Below are 16799 nucleotides of genomic sequence, written 5' to 3'. Positions count from 1 at the left end.
CAATGATTGACTAAATTCTGTCACATGATCTGCTCTCCCACTGTGCCAACATGGCGGCGCCCAGGTCCTAATCTGGGGAAACGTGCACCGAGACCAATTTGGTTTTCGGTGCCGCAAGAGAAGGTGAGGGGGACCTGGGCGACGCGGGGAGGGATCCGGACCATGGGTGGGCCCGCTCGAGGGCTTCCGGCTTCTCAGGGACAGTCCTCCAAAGACGGGGGGTGGTGTCAATTTACTGAGGTCACAGAGTTTCCTTAGTCCCTACTTTACACTTGTGTAGGCCATCCGGCCAGGAAAGCAGCTCCCTGATGCTTTGGCTATTCTCTCCCCGCCCTCCGAACTAGGCTTGGCGGGCAGAGGCGCCCGCGGATGTCCCGTGCGAGGATCGTTCTGTGGCTAAGCCTGACTCTCCGCTCCGCCCGCAGCTTTTCTAGAGCCCGGTTTATGGAGGCGCAGCCCCAAGGGCCGCCAAATCCAGCGGCAATGGAGAATGGCACCGAACCCTGCGGAGAAGAGCGCCCACCTGAGGTTCAGGAGACGACGGTCACTGAGGGGGCCGCCAAGATCGTCTTCCCCAGCGCAAACGAAGTTTTCTACAACCCAGTGCAGGAGTTCAACCGGGACCTGACGTGAGCACGGTCCGGGGTCAGCTTGGCAGAGGGCAGTGGGTCTATGAGGATGAAGGGGTGTGAGCTGACTCTCCGTCTCCCGCAGATGTGCTGTGATTACCGAGTTTGCTCGCATTCAACTTGGGGCCAAAGGAATCCAGAGTGAGTAGGGGTCCAGGCTCCTGGTGGGCAGGGGTGTCACGCAGAGCTCTCTCGTTGCCCCGCCCCTTCTCTCCCTTACCTTCCAGAAAGACTCCAGCCGTATAGCAGGCCCTGGGCTCTGCTCCTCTGGCTTTCTCCAGGGACTTTGGGGAAGATTTTCTTCCCTGAATCTTCTGTATTCTGAGGAGTAGGGGCAGGTTTCTCAGATGGCGCTTTGATATCCCCTAACTTGTGCTTCTGGATGGCTGCAGTCAAGGTGCCAGGTGAGAAGGATGTGCAAAAGGTGGTCGTGGACTTGTTGGAGCAAGAGGAGGACAAGGCTGAACTGAAAGAGGGTGCAAACCTGGCCCCGGGAGACCAACCTCGAACAGCTGCCGTGCGGGATATCTGCGAGGTGGGGCCTGAATGTAGGAGGTAGCAGCCCTGGAGTCCAGTGGGTGGTAAAAGAAGGAAGGCTCCTGGAGGGGGAGAGCAATAGGACCTGGGAGGGGGGGGCTCCTTGGCGCTCAGCAGAGGATGGAGGCATGGATGTGAGTGGGGCTCCCTGCTTACTCCAACAGGAAGGCCTGCGAGTGCTGGAAGGCCTGGCAGCCTCCGGCCTACGTTCCATTCGCTTTGCGCTAGAGGTGCCTGGGCTCCGATCCGTGGTTGCCAATGACGCCTCTGCCCGAGCCGTGGAACTCATGCACCGTAATGTGCAGCTCAACGATGTGGCCCACCTTGTACAGCCCAGCCAGGCAGATGCCCGGTAGGTGCTGGGCAGTAGAGGCTAGCTGCTGGAAGGTGCTTTCTGGAACAAAGGTCCCTGGGGTCAAATCCTGGCTGTGTCATAGTCTTGCTCTGTGACCTTGGGAGAGTGGCCTTAGCCTCTTAGAGCCCAAGTTTCCTTGTCTATAAAACAAGGACAGTAGTTTTATAGGGGTTGCTGTATTTTATAGGGGTTACTGATTATAGCTGTGTAGCTTGTGCTCGGAGGTGGAAGTAAGTACCATTATGGTCTCCATTTTAATTTTTTTTTTTTTTTTAATTTATTTATTTATGGCTGTGTTGGGTCTTCATTTCTGTGCAAGGGCTTTCTCTAGTTGTGGCAAGCGGGGGCCACTCTTCATCGCGGTGCGCGGGCCTCTCACTGTCGCGGCCTCTCTTGTTGCGGAGCACAGGCTCCAGACGCGCAGGCTCAGTAGTTGTGGCTCACGGGCCCAGTTGCTCCACGGCATGTGGGATCTTCCCAGACCAGGGCTCGAACCCGTGTCCCCTGCATTGGCAGGCAGATTCTCAACCACTGCGCCACCAGGGAAGCCCCCTGGTCTCCATTTTAGACTCAACTTCTTGTACTTTTATTCAATCAAGTGAACCAGTGTATATCCAGTGCCAGGCACCATTCTTTTTTTTTTTTTTTTTTAATAAATTTATTTATTTTTGGCTGCGTTGGGTCTTCGTTGCTGCGCGTGGACTTTCTTTCTCTAGTTGCGGGGAGCGGGGGCTACTCTTTGTCGTGGCGCACGGGCTTCTCATTGCAGTGGCTTCTTTTGTTGTGGAGCACGAGTTCTAGGCACGCAGGCTTCAGTAGTTGTGTCACGTGGGCTCAGTAGTTGTGGCTCGAGGGCTCTAGAGCACAGGCTTAGTAGTTGTGGCGCGCAGGCTTGGTTGCTCCGCAGCATGTGGGATCTTCCCAGACCAGGGATCGAACCCGTGTCCCCTGCACTGGCAGGCAGATTCTTAACCACTGCGCCACTAGGGAAGTCCCCAGGCACCATTCTTCCTGTCAAGACTGCATCGGTAAGCAATACAGACAAAATCCCTGACCTTGTGGAGTTCATAATGCAGGGGTCAGCAAACTACAGCCTGCGAGGCCCACAGCCTGTTTTTTTATGGCCTGCCATCTAAGAATGTTTTTCACATTTTTAAAGGTTTAGAAAAAGAAGGATATGTGATAGGGACCATGTGTCTCCCAAAAAGCCTAAAATACTTACTACCTGACCCTTTACAGAAAATAAATGAATTTAAAATATTTGCTTTCTTGACCATATTAGAATCTAATAGGGGGACTTCCCTGGTGGTTCAGTGGCAAAGAATCCACCTTACAACACAGGGGACGCGGGTTCGATCCCTGGTCAGGGAACTAAGATCCCACATGCCGCGGGGCAACTAAGGCCGCACACCACAACTACTGAGCTCGCGTGCCTCAACTACAGCCCGCGTGCCACAAACTACAGAGCCCACACGCTCTGCAACCCGCGCGCCACAAGTAGAGGAGAGAAAACACTCACGCCACAACTAGAGAGAAGCCCACTCACCACAACGAAGAGCCCGCGTGCCGCAACAGAGACCCGATGCAGCCAAAAATAAATAAAAATAAATAAATAGTAAATAAATCTTTTTTTTTTTTTAAAAAAGAATCTAATAGGAAACACAGATGATAACCAATAATCATGACAAATAAATAAACTGTGTAGTAAACTAGAGGTGAGACGTGCTGGAGGCAGGGGTGAAATAACAGGGTACAAGAGATGGACGAAGGAAGGGTTGCAGTTATAAATTACATGGTCAGTAGCATTTGCATTTTCTCACCTGCAAAGAACAATAATAGTTTCAAATCTGTTGAAGATTGTGTGATTAAATGAGTTAATACATTTATAAACCTGAAACAGTGTCAGGTAAATATGTGCTACGTCGGTATTGGCTATTATTATTGCCATTTTGTTTTTCTGTTATTTTGTTTTGGGGTTTTTTTTTTTTTTGGCCGCGCTGCATGGCTTATGGGATCTTAGTTCCGCGACCAGGGATTGAACACAGGCCCTCGGCAGTGAAAGCACGGAGTCCTAACCACTGGACTGCCAGGGAATTCCCTATTATTATTGCCGCTGTTAGATAGGTAGATAGACCCAAGGAGGAAAAGTTAATATAGTTAGCAGATGGATAAGCCAGGATCTGAAGCTGGGCAGCTGGCCCCAAGTCCAGGCCAAAACCGTCACACTGTATGAGTGAACATGTGTAGAGAACAGCACGGGTCCCTGGTGCAGGGGGCTGAGGACCTGGCCCTCTTGCTCCTAGGATGCTGATGTACCAGCACCAGAAGGCATCGGAGCGGTTTGACGTCATTGACCTGGACCCCTATGGCAGCCCCGCCCCCTTCCTGGATGCAGCCGTGCAGGCTGTGAGTGAAGGAGGTGAGGCCAGCCTGATGCGAGGGCGGGGTGGGGATGGGTTGCAGGGGTTATGTACTGAGCAGGGCTTGGGGTGTTGGAGGGTCCTCACTGCCGGGTCCCTTCCCACAGGGCTGCTGTGTGTGACCTGCACAGACATGGCAGTGCTGGCGGGGAACAGTGGGGAGACATGCTACAGCAAGTACGGGGCCATGGCCCTCAAGAGCCGGGCCTGCCACGAGATGGTGAGGGGCCTCCCAACTCTCCTCCCACCCCCAGACCTGCTTGGCCAGATTCATCCCAGGATTTCGATGACAAGCACGTTCTTTGTTTTTTTAAAAAATATTTATCTATTTATTTATTTTTTTGGTTGCGCTGGGTCTCAGTTGCAGCAGGCGGGCTCCTTAGTTGTGGCATGCGAACTCTGAGTTGCAGCACGCGTGTGGGATCTAGTTCCCTGACCAGGGATCGAACCCGGGCTTCCTGCATTGGGAGCACGGAGTCTCAGCCACTGCGCCACCAGGGAAGTCCCAACAAGCACGTTCTTTAACCTGCATAGTTCCTGAGAGCATGGCTGCCAAATATGGTCCTTTGGGGGTGGGGTGGGGCAGTAGTTTTGCCCAGGATAAGAGTGGGTGATTACATTATTCTTTCTAGTATTCTCTACTTCAACAACTTTGCAATTTTCTTTTCTTTTTTTTTTCTTTTTTTTTTTTTTTTGCCGTGCTGCATGACCTGCAGGATCTCAGTTGCCCGACCTGGGATTAAACCCAGGCCATAGCAGTGAAAGCCCGGAATCCTAACCACTAGACCACCAGGGAACTCCCACAAAATTATTATTATTATTATTATCTTTAATTTTATGCTTCTTATTTATTTATTTATTGGCTGCTTTGGGTCTTCATTGCTGCATGCAGGCTTTCTCTAGTTGCAGCGAGCTGGGGCTACTCTTCGTTGTGGTGCGCGGCTTCTCATTGCGGTGGCTTCTCTTGTTGTCGAGCACGGGCTCTAGGCACGTGGGCTTCAGTAGTTGCAGCACACGGGCTCAGTAGTTGCAGCACGCAGGCCCTAGAGTATGCAGGCTTCAGTAGTTGCAGCGTGTGGGCTCAGTAGTTGTGGTGCACGGGCTTAGTTGCTCCTCAGCATGTGGGATCCTCCTGGACCAGGGATCAAACCCTTGTCCCCTGCATTGGCAGGCAGATTCTTAACCACTGTGCCATCAGGGTTGTCCACAAAATTATTTTTTAAAGGCAGTTTTTCCAGGTTTGCATTTGGCTCTGGGTTCAGGTCCTAGTTTTGCTGGTGGCTTTGGGCAAGTGACTTCACCTTTTCTGGGCCTCTGTTTTTGCATCTGTGAAATGGGTATGATGATGACCCAGACCCCACCAGGTTGCTATGGGGATTCAAGAAGGTAGGGTTGGCTATGTCGAGGGGCTGGGAAAGGAGAGCTCTTGTCCTTGTTCCTTAAGGACCCTGTTGTCAGGTCAGTCTGGAAAATGCTGCCTCCTTTCCCCTGTCAGAGTCTTACTGCAGCCTCTGGCAAGGAGACGGCCCCAGTAGTTCTGCAGCACCCAGTATCCTGCCCAGAGGAATGCAGGTCCTTGTGCCACATCTCACAGCATGGGGCATGCTGAGAATGCTAATTAGAAGAGGTTTGGTTTTACTGGGCCTGTGCTTTCCTTAATCATTTTTTTTGGGGGGAGGGCCGTGCTGCACGGCATGTGGGATCTTAGTTCCCCGACCAGGGATGGAACCCATGCCCACCGCATTGGGAGCGTGGAGTCTTAACCACTGGACCGCCAGGGAAGTCCCTTCCTTAATCATTTAGTGCCAGGGCCTTAAAGAGACAGACTGGTGTGATCTCATAGGTGAGGGAACTGAGGCTCTCACTTGCCAAGGGTCACTCAGGGCTGGGCTGAGAACCCAGGGAGCCGGCCCTAAGCCTGTACTTGCGAGCGCCTCGTGTGGCTCCCTGTAGGGGAGGTGGCCGCGGGGGCAGGACTGATGGCTGGCACCCGTCCCCCACGCCAGGCCCTGAGGATTGTCCTGCACAGCCTGGACCTCCACGCCAACTGCTACCAGCGCTTTGTGGTGCCGCTGCTCAGCATCAGCGCTGACTTCTACGTGCGCGTTTTTGTCCGTGTCTTCACCGGCCAGGCCAAGGTCAAGGCCTCGGCCAGGTTTGCCTGGGGCAGGGAAGGGTGATGGATGAGGGAGGTAACGGGGCCTTTCCCGGGGCGGGGGGAGGGAAGGCTGCCCTGGGGAGCCCAATGGGGACCCAGTCATCCTGAGGGAAGAGTTGGGGTGTGGTGGCCATTCTAGGAATTGGTGGCCACCCTTGTCTCCCACAGCAAGCAGGCGCTGGTGTTCCAGTGTGTGGGCTGCGGGGCGTTCCACCTCCAGCGCCTTGGCAAAGCATCAGGAGCCTCTGGTGGCCGGTGAGCAAGGGTGAGCTGGGGAGGAAGGTGAAGGGGGCATCCCAGCCAGGGTCACCACCCCCAGCCTCACCCCTCTCTGTGCAGGGTCAAGTTCTCTGCAGCCTGCGGTCCCCCTGTGGCCCCAGAGTGTGAGCACTGTGGGCAGCGACACCAGGTGGGGCTGGGCGGGGGTGCGGGGGGGGAAAGGCCAGGGAGAGGCGGGGGTCCTGGCTGTCCTGATCCCTGCTTATCTGGTCCCTGTGTGTCCACAGCTTGGTGGCCCCATGTGGGCAGAGCCCCTCCACGACCTAGACTTCGTGGGCCGTGTCCTAGAGGCTGTGAGCGCCAACCCTGGCCGCTTCCACACCGCTGAGCGGATCCGTGGGGTCCTGAGCGTCGTCGCTGAGGTGGGGACCGCGCCGTGACCGGGAGGAGGCTCCGCTGGTGCCCAGCCATCCTTCCTCGGTCCGCCCCACACCCATCCCGTCCCCTCTCGCAGGAGCTCCTGGATGTACCTCTCTACTACACGCTGGACCAGCTGAGCAGCACCATCCACTGCAGCACGCCCAGGCTCCTGCAGCTGAGGTGAGGCCGGGCCCGGGGCGGAGCCTGTGCCTGACCCCTGCGTGCCCTTGGGCAAGTCGGGTCCCTCCTGGACTAGAGTCCCCTATAAAATGGAGATCAAACATAACCCAGGTCTAGGGCTTCTCATGCACAAGGGCTTAGAACAGCTCTTAGAAACCATGAGCCCTGGCCAGGGGGATAGTCTTACTTTTAAGGTAGCTGGCATTATGCAGGCAATGTAAGTCACCAGGAGACGTGCAGCCATGCCAGTCCGTGAAACAAGGGTCACACTCACACACAGGTCAGCACCGACTTTGGGGTCCAGCCTTCTCCTCCCCCTCACGATCCCTCCCGGTCCCCAGGTCTGCCCTCCTCCATGCTGGCTTCCGGGTCTCCCTCTCCCACGCCTGTAAGAATGCTGTGAAGACGGACGCCCCCTCCTCGGCCCTCTGGGACATCATGCGCTGCTGGGTGAGGCCAGGCCTGACCAGATGGAATTGGGAAGGCAGGGGATGGTCAGTGCCAGCATCCTCTGACCTCTGACCTTTGCCTCCCAGGAGAAGGAGTGTCCAGTGAAGCGGGAGCGCCTGTCGGAGACCAGTCCGGCCTTCCGCATTCTCAGTGTGGAGCCCAGGTAAGGGCATGGCACAGATACGGCTGCCCACAGGCACAGGAAGTAGACGACACAGACCCTTCTCCTCACAGACACATGCTCATTCTTCAAGTGAGATCCAGTATCCATCCACTTCTCTCCCTCCCCTTTTGCCCTCACCCTATTCTGGCCCCAGTACTGCTCACCTGGACCAGTGCAGTGGCCTTCACCCTGGTCCCCCAGCTCTCCTCCCCACACATTCTGTTCCCCCCGCAGCGGCCAGAGGGCACCTGTGAGCACAAGTCAGATCCCGTCCCTCCTCTGCTCAGAACCCTCTGTGGCTCCCACCTGACTCACTAGAAACAGTTCTATCTGCAGGCCCTGCACCATCTCCCCCTCACTTCCCTGTCCTCATTCGTCCACCGCCCCAACTCCACACTGGCCTCCTCACCCAAACTCACCAGGCACAGCCGCTCCTCAGGGCCTCTGCATGGCTCTTCCTTCTGCCTGGAGTGCCGTCCTCAGGTCCCCTCATGGCTCTCCCTGAACCTTCTTCCGGTGTCCTTGCTGCACTCCTTCCCAGACTCCCCGTTCTCTCTACCGTGCTCTCTTTTCCCCAAAACTCTTAATCTCATGCCCTCACACATTATAATTTGCTGATTTCTGATTTGCCCCATTGCTTGCGTGTCTTGTGCATTAGAATGTCAGCTTTACCGGCAGCAGATTTTAGGCACACCGTAGGCACTTGATAAATGTTTATTAAATGAATGATAGAAACCTGACGTCTGCAAACACAGTTTTCCCAAAGCACATCGACCTGCACTGAGGTGGGCAGGCAGCCTGGGCGGTGTGTGCCCGCCTGCCTGGCAGCTGCCCTTCAGCCCCCACCCTCATTTCCCTAGGCTGCAGGCCAACTTCACCATCCGGGACGATGCCAACCCCAGCTCCCGCCAGCGAGGACTCAAGCGCTTCCAGGCCAACCCCGAGGCCAACTGGGGTCCCCGGCCCCGCGCCCGGCCAGGGTGAGTGAGAGTGGGATGGGGGTGGGGCTTGGCTGGGGGGAGTGGGCACAGAGGCCAGATGGAGCCCCCGCTACTCATCTCCCTACACAGAGGCAAGGCAGCAGGCGAAGCTATGGAAGAGAGACGCAAGCTGCTCCAAAATAAGCGAAAGGAGCCGGATGAGGACCTGGCCCAGCGGGCTGCCCAGCTCAAGACATTTCCCTGCAAGAGGTTCAAGGAGGTGAGGTGCCCCCCAGCCCCCACTGAAGCACGCATGGGTTCTCCTCCCAGCAACAGGGCTGGGCCAATGGGCAGGCAGGGCTGGGAGAACTGGGGCCAGGCAAGTGTGTGGGAGTGAGCTCCCCATCCAGGGAAGGAACCCAGCGGAGGCTGCTGAGCTCCGGGCCAGGGTTCATTCACACCCGTCATACTCCCACCAGGGCACCTGTCAGCGGGGGGACCAGTGCTGCTACTCGCATAGCCCCCTGACACCCAAGGCCACTGCTGAAGCCACCCCCACTGACCGTCCAGAGGCCCCCGATCAGAACCCCCTTGGGCCTGGGGCTGCTGCTGGTCCAGGCAAAGACTGAGCCAATAATAAAGACTTTTCACCTTCCCCTGACTGTCATTTGTCTGAATAGGGAGGCTGCCTGTGGTGTGTCTGTCCATCTGCTGGAGGGGCTCTGTCCATCTCTTCAGCTGCTTGTCAGGGGTCTGTTCCTCTGTCCATCTGTTTTAACCCCCTTGGGGAGCTCTGTGCATCTGGGCTGTGTTTGTCCCTGCCTGAATGAGGTGTTGTCATTGTTTCTGACTGGAGTGTTCTGTCTGTATTGGGGAGGTGGGGAGCTGATCGTCTTCCTGCAAGGTGCTTAGCCACCCATTTGCTGGCGCCTGCCGTTCCCGAGATGGCCACGGGGCGGCAGCCGTGCGCTCACGCCCGCAGGGACCTTTACCCCCTTCCCCTTCCTCCCACCCTCCCAGCGTGGGCGCGCCCCCTGGACGCAGGCACGCGCGCAGGCTGGTGTTCTAGACTCGCGCCCCCGCCGCCGCCACCTCGCCGCCTGGTTTCTCTGGCCCAGTTCCCCCCAGGGCCCCGGTGGCGGAAGCCGGACCGGAACCAGGCGCCTCATGCATCCGCTCCAGACCAGGTGCTTCCTGCCCTGCGGCCCCTCGGGCTCGCACACTGAGGCACCCGGCAGCCTGCTGCAACCCCTCCCCCCCAGGGCAGGGGCGGGTGGCAGCGTTAACGAAGAGACCTGGGGCAGAATCCCCAGCCTGCCACGTGGTAGCTGTGGGACCCTGCAAGCACCCTTTACCTTGCTTCATCCCCATCTGTAAAATGAATCTAATTCCAGAACCCACCTTGTAGGGATACCAGAGTTAACCCGTCTGTTTAGAACTGTACTCTTGCTTCCCTGGGACAGTAGGAAGGTTGCTTGTGGGGTCCTGGGCTTCACCTGATTCCTGAGAGGGGGGCGATAGTTCGGTGCTGGGTGGCAGCTGAGGGCCTGCCTGGGGCTCCTGCAGTCACCCAGATATGCACTGGGCAAAGTACGACTGACCCGGTGGGAGGTTGCTGGGGATAAGGGACAGTGTTGTCACTGCTTACATTGTTGTACCCAGCACCTCTCCCTTTGTGAGGTCCAGCAGGATCTTGAGCTTTACCACCATTCCAAGATATTTACCCAATGCCTCTTTATCACCGTCCACCCTGAAGTGACCCCCACTGTGGGATGAGGGCCAAGGACCTCTGAGTTGGGGCCATGTGATCCTGTGACGTAGAGGCCCAGGATTGTGGGGACCTGCTGGGGAGGCACCTATTAGAAGGTTCTGCCAGCTCTGGCATCAGAGGAAATCTCCCCCAGCTGTGGCACTTCCTCTCACCCTCCTGGGCCTGGAAAGGTGGTGTGGATAGTGCACAGGGGGGGCCCAAGACACCTGCCTAGGCTGGACACCCAAGGCCAAACTGTCAGAACTGCCCTCCAGTCAGTGCCCCACTCCGGGGTGGGGTTGGCAGAAAGGCGGGGAGGCACTCTGTAGAAAGAGGAACCAGGCAGGGTGAGGAGAGGAGAAGGGGGCCCCTGGGTCACGAGGCCCCAGCAGGGCCGGAAAGAGCTCTCCTCCACCCCCATCAGCACGGACACAGCAAGGGGTATTCAAAGCTGGAGGACAGACCCAAGTGACATAGGGACCACTGCATCCATCCCTGCCTCAGTGTCCCTTCTGCATGCAACTGGGCACCTCACTCCTAGGGGTGTGCACCCTGGCTGGGATCCTTCAGTGCCTGGGGGGATGGAAGGTGAGGCCTTGAGGGGTGATAGTCAGTCCTGCATGTGCCGGCTGGGGGCGGGGACTTGAGGCCCGCGCTAGGAGATCCCCGCCCGCTGGTTTCCTCCGGGGTCAGCCCGGCTCCTTATCAGGCGCGGCCAGGCAGCCAGGCCCTTATCTGCACTGGCCCAGCATCCTCCGGCCGCTGCGCCAGGGGTGAGAGGGAGGAAACCCGGCCGCCAGGGGCGGGGAGAGGGCGGGCGGCCCGGAGCTGCTCACTTTCCCTGGAGGGACCTACCCTGTTGCCACTGCCGCGGTGGCCCTTGGGAGCCAAGGAAGAGGGGCGGCCTGATGCTGCGGCCCAGACAGGGCCTCCGGCTGCCAGCAGCACGGAGGGGAGCGCAGAGGCCCGAGCGGGTGGCGGTGCCTTGCCTGAAGTCGGAACCGCATCCTGGACCTGAAGGACAGAGTCACGGCCATCAGCAGGCATCTGGAGCAGTGCTGGGGTAAGAGTGGCGTGGGCCTGAAATTGGGGGATCCCGGACCCACCTGCATTCATTCATTCGTTCCTTCCTTCATTCATCTAGGGGGCCCACTAAGTGAAAGACCAGGCCAGCTTCCCCAGGACCTAGCTAGGGAAGACAGGGCAGAGGGGCCAGGAACCCCAGACATTGCTGGGACACGCCAGGCCATGAGGCCAAGAGTGAACAGGGATGTGGAAGCAGGGGGCAAAGGGGTGGATACTGATGGGGGGTGGGAGGGTGGGAGGACACAAGAGCCAGAGGGCGGATTGGGGCGCGACTCTGTGCTGGGCGGTAGGGTTAGCGCCTGGACTCAGTGTCAGCAGTGGGGTCACAGGGTTCGTAAAGGGGACATTTTCAGCGGGTGGGGGCGTGGTCACTGGAGTGATTATGGAGGACTTTCAGGGTCTGACATGGAGACAATGGGAAGAGCCTCAGGGTTATAGCTGAGGGCCACATGGTCAGCCAGGGGGCAGTGGTCAGTAAAGGGTCAGTCAGTCGTGGAGGGATTCCAAGGTCCATGGTGTCAATGAAGGGTCTTGGGATCAGATCTGAGGGTTACAGGGGCATCCTGTGGTCAAAGGGTCCATCATGGGTTCCCTGCCTTGCCCTTCCCTCCAGGCTCCAGGCGAGAGGGGATTCTGGAAAAAGGGAAATTTGCTCAGGGGCTGTACAACTAAGGCCTCATGGGTCACAACCAGCTCAGAAGCAGCACTGCTGAGCTCAGTGCTGCCCAGCACCTCAGTGGGCACCTCCTGTCCTTGTGTTGGACCCCCTCCCATGTCCTGGTAGTTTCTGGGCCCACCCCGCATCTGCCTTTGCCCACTGAACTGCCATCCCCTCCACTCTTCCTCCCATCTGAGGGCTCTGTTGGGCTAAGGGTGGGGAGTGGCTTCTGATTCCTTCCTCCCCACTGGCTTCCTTCCTCCCACAGGTGAGCACCCCCTCGGGGTCCATGTGCCCGCCCGAGGCCCAGGCAGAGGTGGGCCCCACCATGACCGAGAAGGCCAAGATGGTGTGTGCCCCCAGCCCAGTGCCTGCCCCGCCCCCAAAGCCTGCCTCGCCTGGGCCCCCAAAGGCGGGGGAGGTGGGCCACAGAGGCTCCTCGCCACCCAGGCTGCCCCCTGGCGTGCCAGTGATCAGCCTGGGCCACACCAGGCCCCCAGGGGCAGCCATGGCCACCACGGAACTAAGCACCCTCCGTCCCCCGCTGCTGCAACTCTCCACCCTGGGAACCGCCCCACCGCCCCTGGCCCTGCATTACCACCCTCACCCCTTCCTCAACAGGTCAGTGGGGGACTGGGGCCTGGGGGGAATCCGGGGTCAGGGTCCTTACCCACAAGGCATTAGTGACCCACGACCCCTTACAGCCTCTACATTGGGCCGGCAGGACCTTTCAGCATCTTCCCTAGCAGCCGGCTGAAGCGGAGACCAAGCCATTGTGAGCTGGAGCTGGCTGAGGGTGAGTACGGGTTTGTGTTCGCCCAGCCATCTCTGCTGGGGCCCACGTCTGTCACGTAACCTTCCACAGGGAAAGGTTATGTGACATTGCACACAGACATACACAGGACAGCCCACACAGGGGCTCAGTACTCAGGCAGGTTACACCCACGTGCAAAACCACAGACCCACGGCCAGTTCCACACAAGCACAGCCACCCAACGAGCCACAAAGAGTCACGGCAAAACACAGCATGGCATGGGGGCTTCAAAATGACAGCCACGCACATGCACAGGCACACAGGAAACAGCCACGGGACAGCAGCCGTCCAAGAGAGAGCCACAGGACCACAACCACACAGGAGACAGATACACAACCACAGCCACTGAGGTCCATGGCCACACAGGAATTAGCCACACAAGCACAACCACCTGGCAACGATCACACACCACAGCCATTTAGATATACCAGGAGTTCACAAGGCCACCTGAGACATGAACAGCACCACAATCACAGGGAGAGAAACTCTCAGAATGAGAATGAGAACCATAGGGACAGCTCCCCGGACCGGCAGCCACATTCCCTAGAGAATTTCAGCCGTTGACATCAAGGTGTAGACAGAGGTACAGAAGGCTTCAGTTGTCTGCAGCTTGGGCCTGTGATAGTCCCTGTCTGGGCAGCTTAGAGGTGGGGCTGCGGGGGCTGCTCACTGGCAGGAGAGTTACACGTGGATCCTACGTGTGTATCCCTTGGGTGGAGAAAGCCCCAGCCCCCCGCCGGGGTTGAAGTCCCATGAGGGTGCTGGGAGCCTGGAGTAAGGGCAGGTGGGGGTGCCTGCCTCCCCCAGGCCATGGCGCCAACCCTGCCACTCCTGTCCTCAGGGCACCAGCCCCAGAAGGTGGCCCGGCGCGTGTTCACCAACAGTCGGGAGCGCTGGCGGCAGCAGAACGTGAACGGCGCTTTCGCCGAGCTCAGGAAACTGCTGCCAACGCACCCGCCCGACCGGAAGCTGAGCAAGAACGAGGTGCTCCGCCTTGCCATGAAATACATCGGCTTCCTGGTGCGGCTGCTGCGCGACCAGGCAGCGGCTCTGGCCGCAGGCTCCGCCCCTCCAGGGCCCCGCAAACGGCCGGCGCACCGAGCCCTGGACGACGGCGCCCGCCGCGGGCCTTGTCGCAGGGCCGAGGTGGTGGCGCGCCCGCAGCCCGCGCCCCCAGGCGGCCCCGATGGCAGCCCCGGTGGGGCGGGCCGACCCATCAAGACAGAAAAAGCGGCTGTGAGCCCGGAGGTGCGATGACCTCCACGGTGTCGCCTCTGAGCCGAAGGGCACTGGGAACTCAGCCCAGGGCCGTCCAGGAAGGGGCGGACGATGCTCAGCGCCTGCTCTGGAGATGACTCCCCCGAAGAAGGACCAGTGAAGAGTCCCCTACAGGGGAAAGGGCCCGGGGGTCTGGAAGGGCGACCGTCGCCCCCAGGGGCCCTGCAGACCCTTTTATCGCCCACCGCCCGCTGGAAGTGGCCTTGTCCGCGTACCCCTCCCGGGGGAGGGGTCTGGGAACCAACACGTCAGAGCGGTCATCGGACCCAAGTGGTGCCGCATTTTTCTGTGCTGGGGTCACCGAGGGAGGTGGGGAGGGACCGGAGAGCCTACTCCTTTCTCACCGGCGCCCCCTCCCGGAGACTAAGAGATACGCGCTCCTCGACGGTGGCGGCCGCCGGCCTGGCGGGAGGAGAGAGGCGCAGAATCCTTGCGGTGGCCCCACCCCACCCATCCCGAAACTGTCCCGCACGATCGCGTTAGCGAAGGCTCAGGCGCTCTTGCTTTTGTTTTTCTTTATTTCTTTATTTCACATACACATTAGCCATTCAATGGAGAAGCCGGAGAGAGTCAGGCAAAGATGGTATAACAGAAGCGCAGTGACGGGGGCGGGGTGGGGTGGGGCGGGGCGGAGAGGGAACGTACGGGCTGGCTGCCTACTTGCATTCCGCTAGGACACTGAAAACCCAGAAAACAAAACAGACAGTAAACTACCCTTGTTTCTTATGTATCTCAGTGCAGAGACGGGGGTGGAGGGCAGAGAGGGGGAGACCAGGCTGAAGGAAGAGGAGCGGAGGGACGGGGACGCTAAGGGGGAAGCACACCAAATCCATTAGTACTATATATAGAGATACTCGTATATACTGCGTTTCTTAGCCTAAGAAGAAACTTGTTTGACGGGACGGGCGGCCTTTGCGGTCCGCGATGCTGGTGCTGGTCGGGCGCACGGATCTCCCGGGGCCGAAGCGGGGCTGGCCCAGGCTGGCTGGCGGGGGGAGGGGGGCGCCCCAAGGGTGGGTGGAGGGAGCAGAGGCGGGGCTGGGGTGCCCCTCGGGCTCTCGATTGGGGGACGAAAGTTCTCGTGACTTTATTGCTCCTTTATTTTCTCTCGTGTGTGTGGGGGGGGTGTCCGTTCAGCACGGTCGGGGTGGGGAAGTGGTGGGTCGTCTGAGCCACCCGGCCCCTCTGGGACCCAGAGCGCGGCGTCCGCTCCGCCAGCACGGGGGTGAGAACAAGGCACTAGGTCGGCCGGCCAGCGCGGGGGCGGGTGTGTAAGGCAGTCGACGGGGTTGGTTGCAGGGTAGGATGGGGCTGTGTGCGGGGCCGTGTGCGTGCGTGCGTGCGTGCGCGGGCCTGGGCGAATCGACCTGTCAGCTTGGCTGGTCCTGTCCTGGAGCGTCGAGCCTTCCCCGTACTCCCCGGAGGGTGACCGGGGTGGGGGTGGGAGGGTGATGTTGAGTCGCGGGCGCCAGGGAAGCGGGGGGGGGGGGCGGGAGGGGGGGAGGGGAGAAACTACCAACTTGCTGAGCGCGCTCCTGATAATGCTGGTGAGGGTCAAGTTGGCGTCTGGCTCAAAGAAGGACGCTCGGGTTGGAGAGGGAGGGAGGGGACGTTTGTTCGTTGGCATTGACCTCTGCGGGGGAGGGGCTGGGGACCCGCCGCCGCGCCCCCGGGCCCGGACGGGGATGGGGCGAGGAGGGGGCGCTGGGCCCCGGGGAGGGGACGCCCGGGGAGACCCGCGGCCAGAGCAGCCCGCCGCCGGGCGCACGCCGCTGTCCCGTTCCGTTAAACTCAACAAAGAAGGGATATGCGTGTTCCTAACAAGTGCAGGATATTTAATTGATTCATAAACTTATGTATAATAGTTTGTGGGTTTTTTAAAACGTACTTTATAATGTAAGAAGCACCAGGGTTTTTATGTTGAATTATCTTTAAAATAATTTTCTCTCGTCCTTTTCCTTTTTGATCTTGTGTTGGTTTTTTAATGTCGAGGTGTTGTTTTGTTTTTTTTTTCAATTCTAAAATGTGAACGTTTCCTTCAGCCCTCCCACCGAAACCGAGAACGAACGACGAAACAAATAAAAACCCCAGATCATCCTCGTCAACGCAGGAAAACGACTTAAAAAAAAAAAAAAAAAAAAAGAACCAAAAAAAAAAAAAAAAAGGAAAAAACACTCAGCTTTCGTTACCCCCGCACAAGGCGGGGCAGGCCCGGTTCTTTTAGCGTCCCCAGAGCCGCGAGGACATTACAACAAAAATAGAATTTTTTTTCTTAATCTCTTAACATACAAAGATAGGAAAACTCTCTGATGCATTGCACTTGGTTCAATGAAAAAAAAAAAGTTCATTTCCCCCATATATATTTTTTGTGGGTTTTTTCTCTTCTAACACGTCCCCACATCTCCTGTCGCCCTCGTCGCCCCTCGCCTGCCCCTCACAACAACACTTAGGAAAGGAGCGGCCCCCAACCCCCGTGCCCACCCCGGCAGCCCTGCAGGGCGCGCTCCCGCCCCGGCCCAGCTGGCCTGCAGCTTCTGACCTCGCCTGGGCGGGCGCCCCGCAGACCCCCGCCCCCGAGGGCCCACCGCGCCCGCGGCCCCGATTGTCTTCGAGGGAAGGGGCGTGTGCGGCCGGGCAGGGGGGCAGGGGTCCCTTCTGCTCCCCTCTCAGCTCTGACCCTGTTTAGCCAACCAAACTGAAAAATCATTGCACTTTGACCGCGCGTCACGCCCGGCCCACCCGGCCCCCCACCCCCCGCCCTA

The 16799-nt window shown here is 58.5% G+C and overlaps 2 protein-coding genes across 4 annotated transcripts; both read left to right on the top strand.

The window, feature by feature from the left end:
• Nucleotides 1-5: 5 nt before the first annotated feature.
• Nucleotides 6-9106, top strand: TRMT1 (tRNA methyltransferase 1). 3 transcript variants are annotated; one of them, XM_007171974.3, is made up of 17 exons: nucleotides 6-123; nucleotides 426-629; nucleotides 715-770; nucleotides 1022-1164; nucleotides 1331-1518; nucleotides 3825-3940; nucleotides 4049-4161; nucleotides 5948-6096; nucleotides 6268-6354; nucleotides 6439-6508; nucleotides 6606-6740; nucleotides 6833-6918; nucleotides 7260-7368; nucleotides 7455-7531; nucleotides 8392-8511; nucleotides 8602-8731; nucleotides 8931-9106. In XM_007171974.3, exons 2-17 carry the CDS (start codon nucleotides 445-447, stop codon nucleotides 9078-9080), a joined length of 1914 nt encoding a protein of 637 aa, XP_007172036.1. In that variant the 5' UTR covers nucleotides 6-123; nucleotides 426-444; the 3' UTR covers nucleotides 9081-9106. The 3 variants fall into 3 exon arrangements, with proteins under 3 accessions (XP_007172036.1, XP_007172035.1, XP_028019679.1); XM_007171973.3 differs by having other exon boundaries at nucleotides 13-123; nucleotides 345-629; XM_028163878.2 differs by lacking the exons at nucleotides 6-123; nucleotides 426-629; nucleotides 715-770; nucleotides 1331-1518 and having other exon boundaries at nucleotides 1027-1164.
• A 1463-nt stretch (nucleotides 9107-10569) lies between these two features.
• On the top strand, nucleotides 10570-14798 carry LYL1 (LYL1 basic helix-loop-helix family member). Its single transcript, XM_057540488.1, has 4 exons — nucleotides 10570-11264; nucleotides 12214-12566; nucleotides 12650-12741; nucleotides 13601-14798. The coding sequence occupies exons 2-4, from the start codon at nucleotides 12235-12237 to the stop codon at nucleotides 14014-14016; spliced, it is 840 nt and encodes a 279-aa protein (XP_057396471.1). The 5' UTR covers nucleotides 10570-11264; nucleotides 12214-12234; the 3' UTR covers nucleotides 14017-14798.
• The last annotated feature ends 2001 nt before the right edge of the window (nucleotides 14799-16799 follow it).

The sequence above is a fragment of the Balaenoptera acutorostrata genome, chromosome 2, assembly GCF_949987535.1.
Source record: "Balaenoptera acutorostrata chromosome 2, mBalAcu1.1, whole genome shotgun sequence".
In the NCBI taxonomy this organism is placed as follows: domain Eukaryota; kingdom Metazoa; phylum Chordata; class Mammalia; order Artiodactyla; family Balaenopteridae; genus Balaenoptera; species Balaenoptera acutorostrata.
The sequence above is the reverse complement of the archived record's forward strand: the minus strand, read 5'-3'. Positions and strand labels throughout refer to the sequence as shown.

Coding starts and splice junctions, on each gene's coding strand:
- LYL1 (XM_057540488.1), top strand. CDS start 12,235: ATGTGCCCGCCCGAGGCCCAGGCAGAGGTGGGCCCCACCATGACCGAG. Junction 12,567..12,649: donor CCTCACCCCTTCCTCAACAG/GTCAGTGGGGGA, acceptor GACCCCTTACAG/CCTCTACATTGGGCCGGCAG. Junction 12,742..13,600: donor TGAGCTGGAGCTGGCTGAGG/GTGAGTACGGGT, acceptor TCCTGTCCTCAG/GGCACCAGCCCCAGAAGGTG.
- TRMT1 (XM_007171973.3), top strand. CDS start 370: ATGTCCCGTGCGAGGATCGTTCTGTGGCTAAGCCTGACTCTCCGCTCC. Junction 630..714: donor GAGTTCAACCGGGACCTGAC/GTGAGCACGGTC, acceptor CGTCTCCCGCAG/ATGTGCTGTGATTACCGAGT. Junction 4,162..5,947: donor GCCGGGCCTGCCACGAGATG/GTGAGGGGCCTC, acceptor CCCCCACGCCAG/GCCCTGAGGATTGTCCTGCA.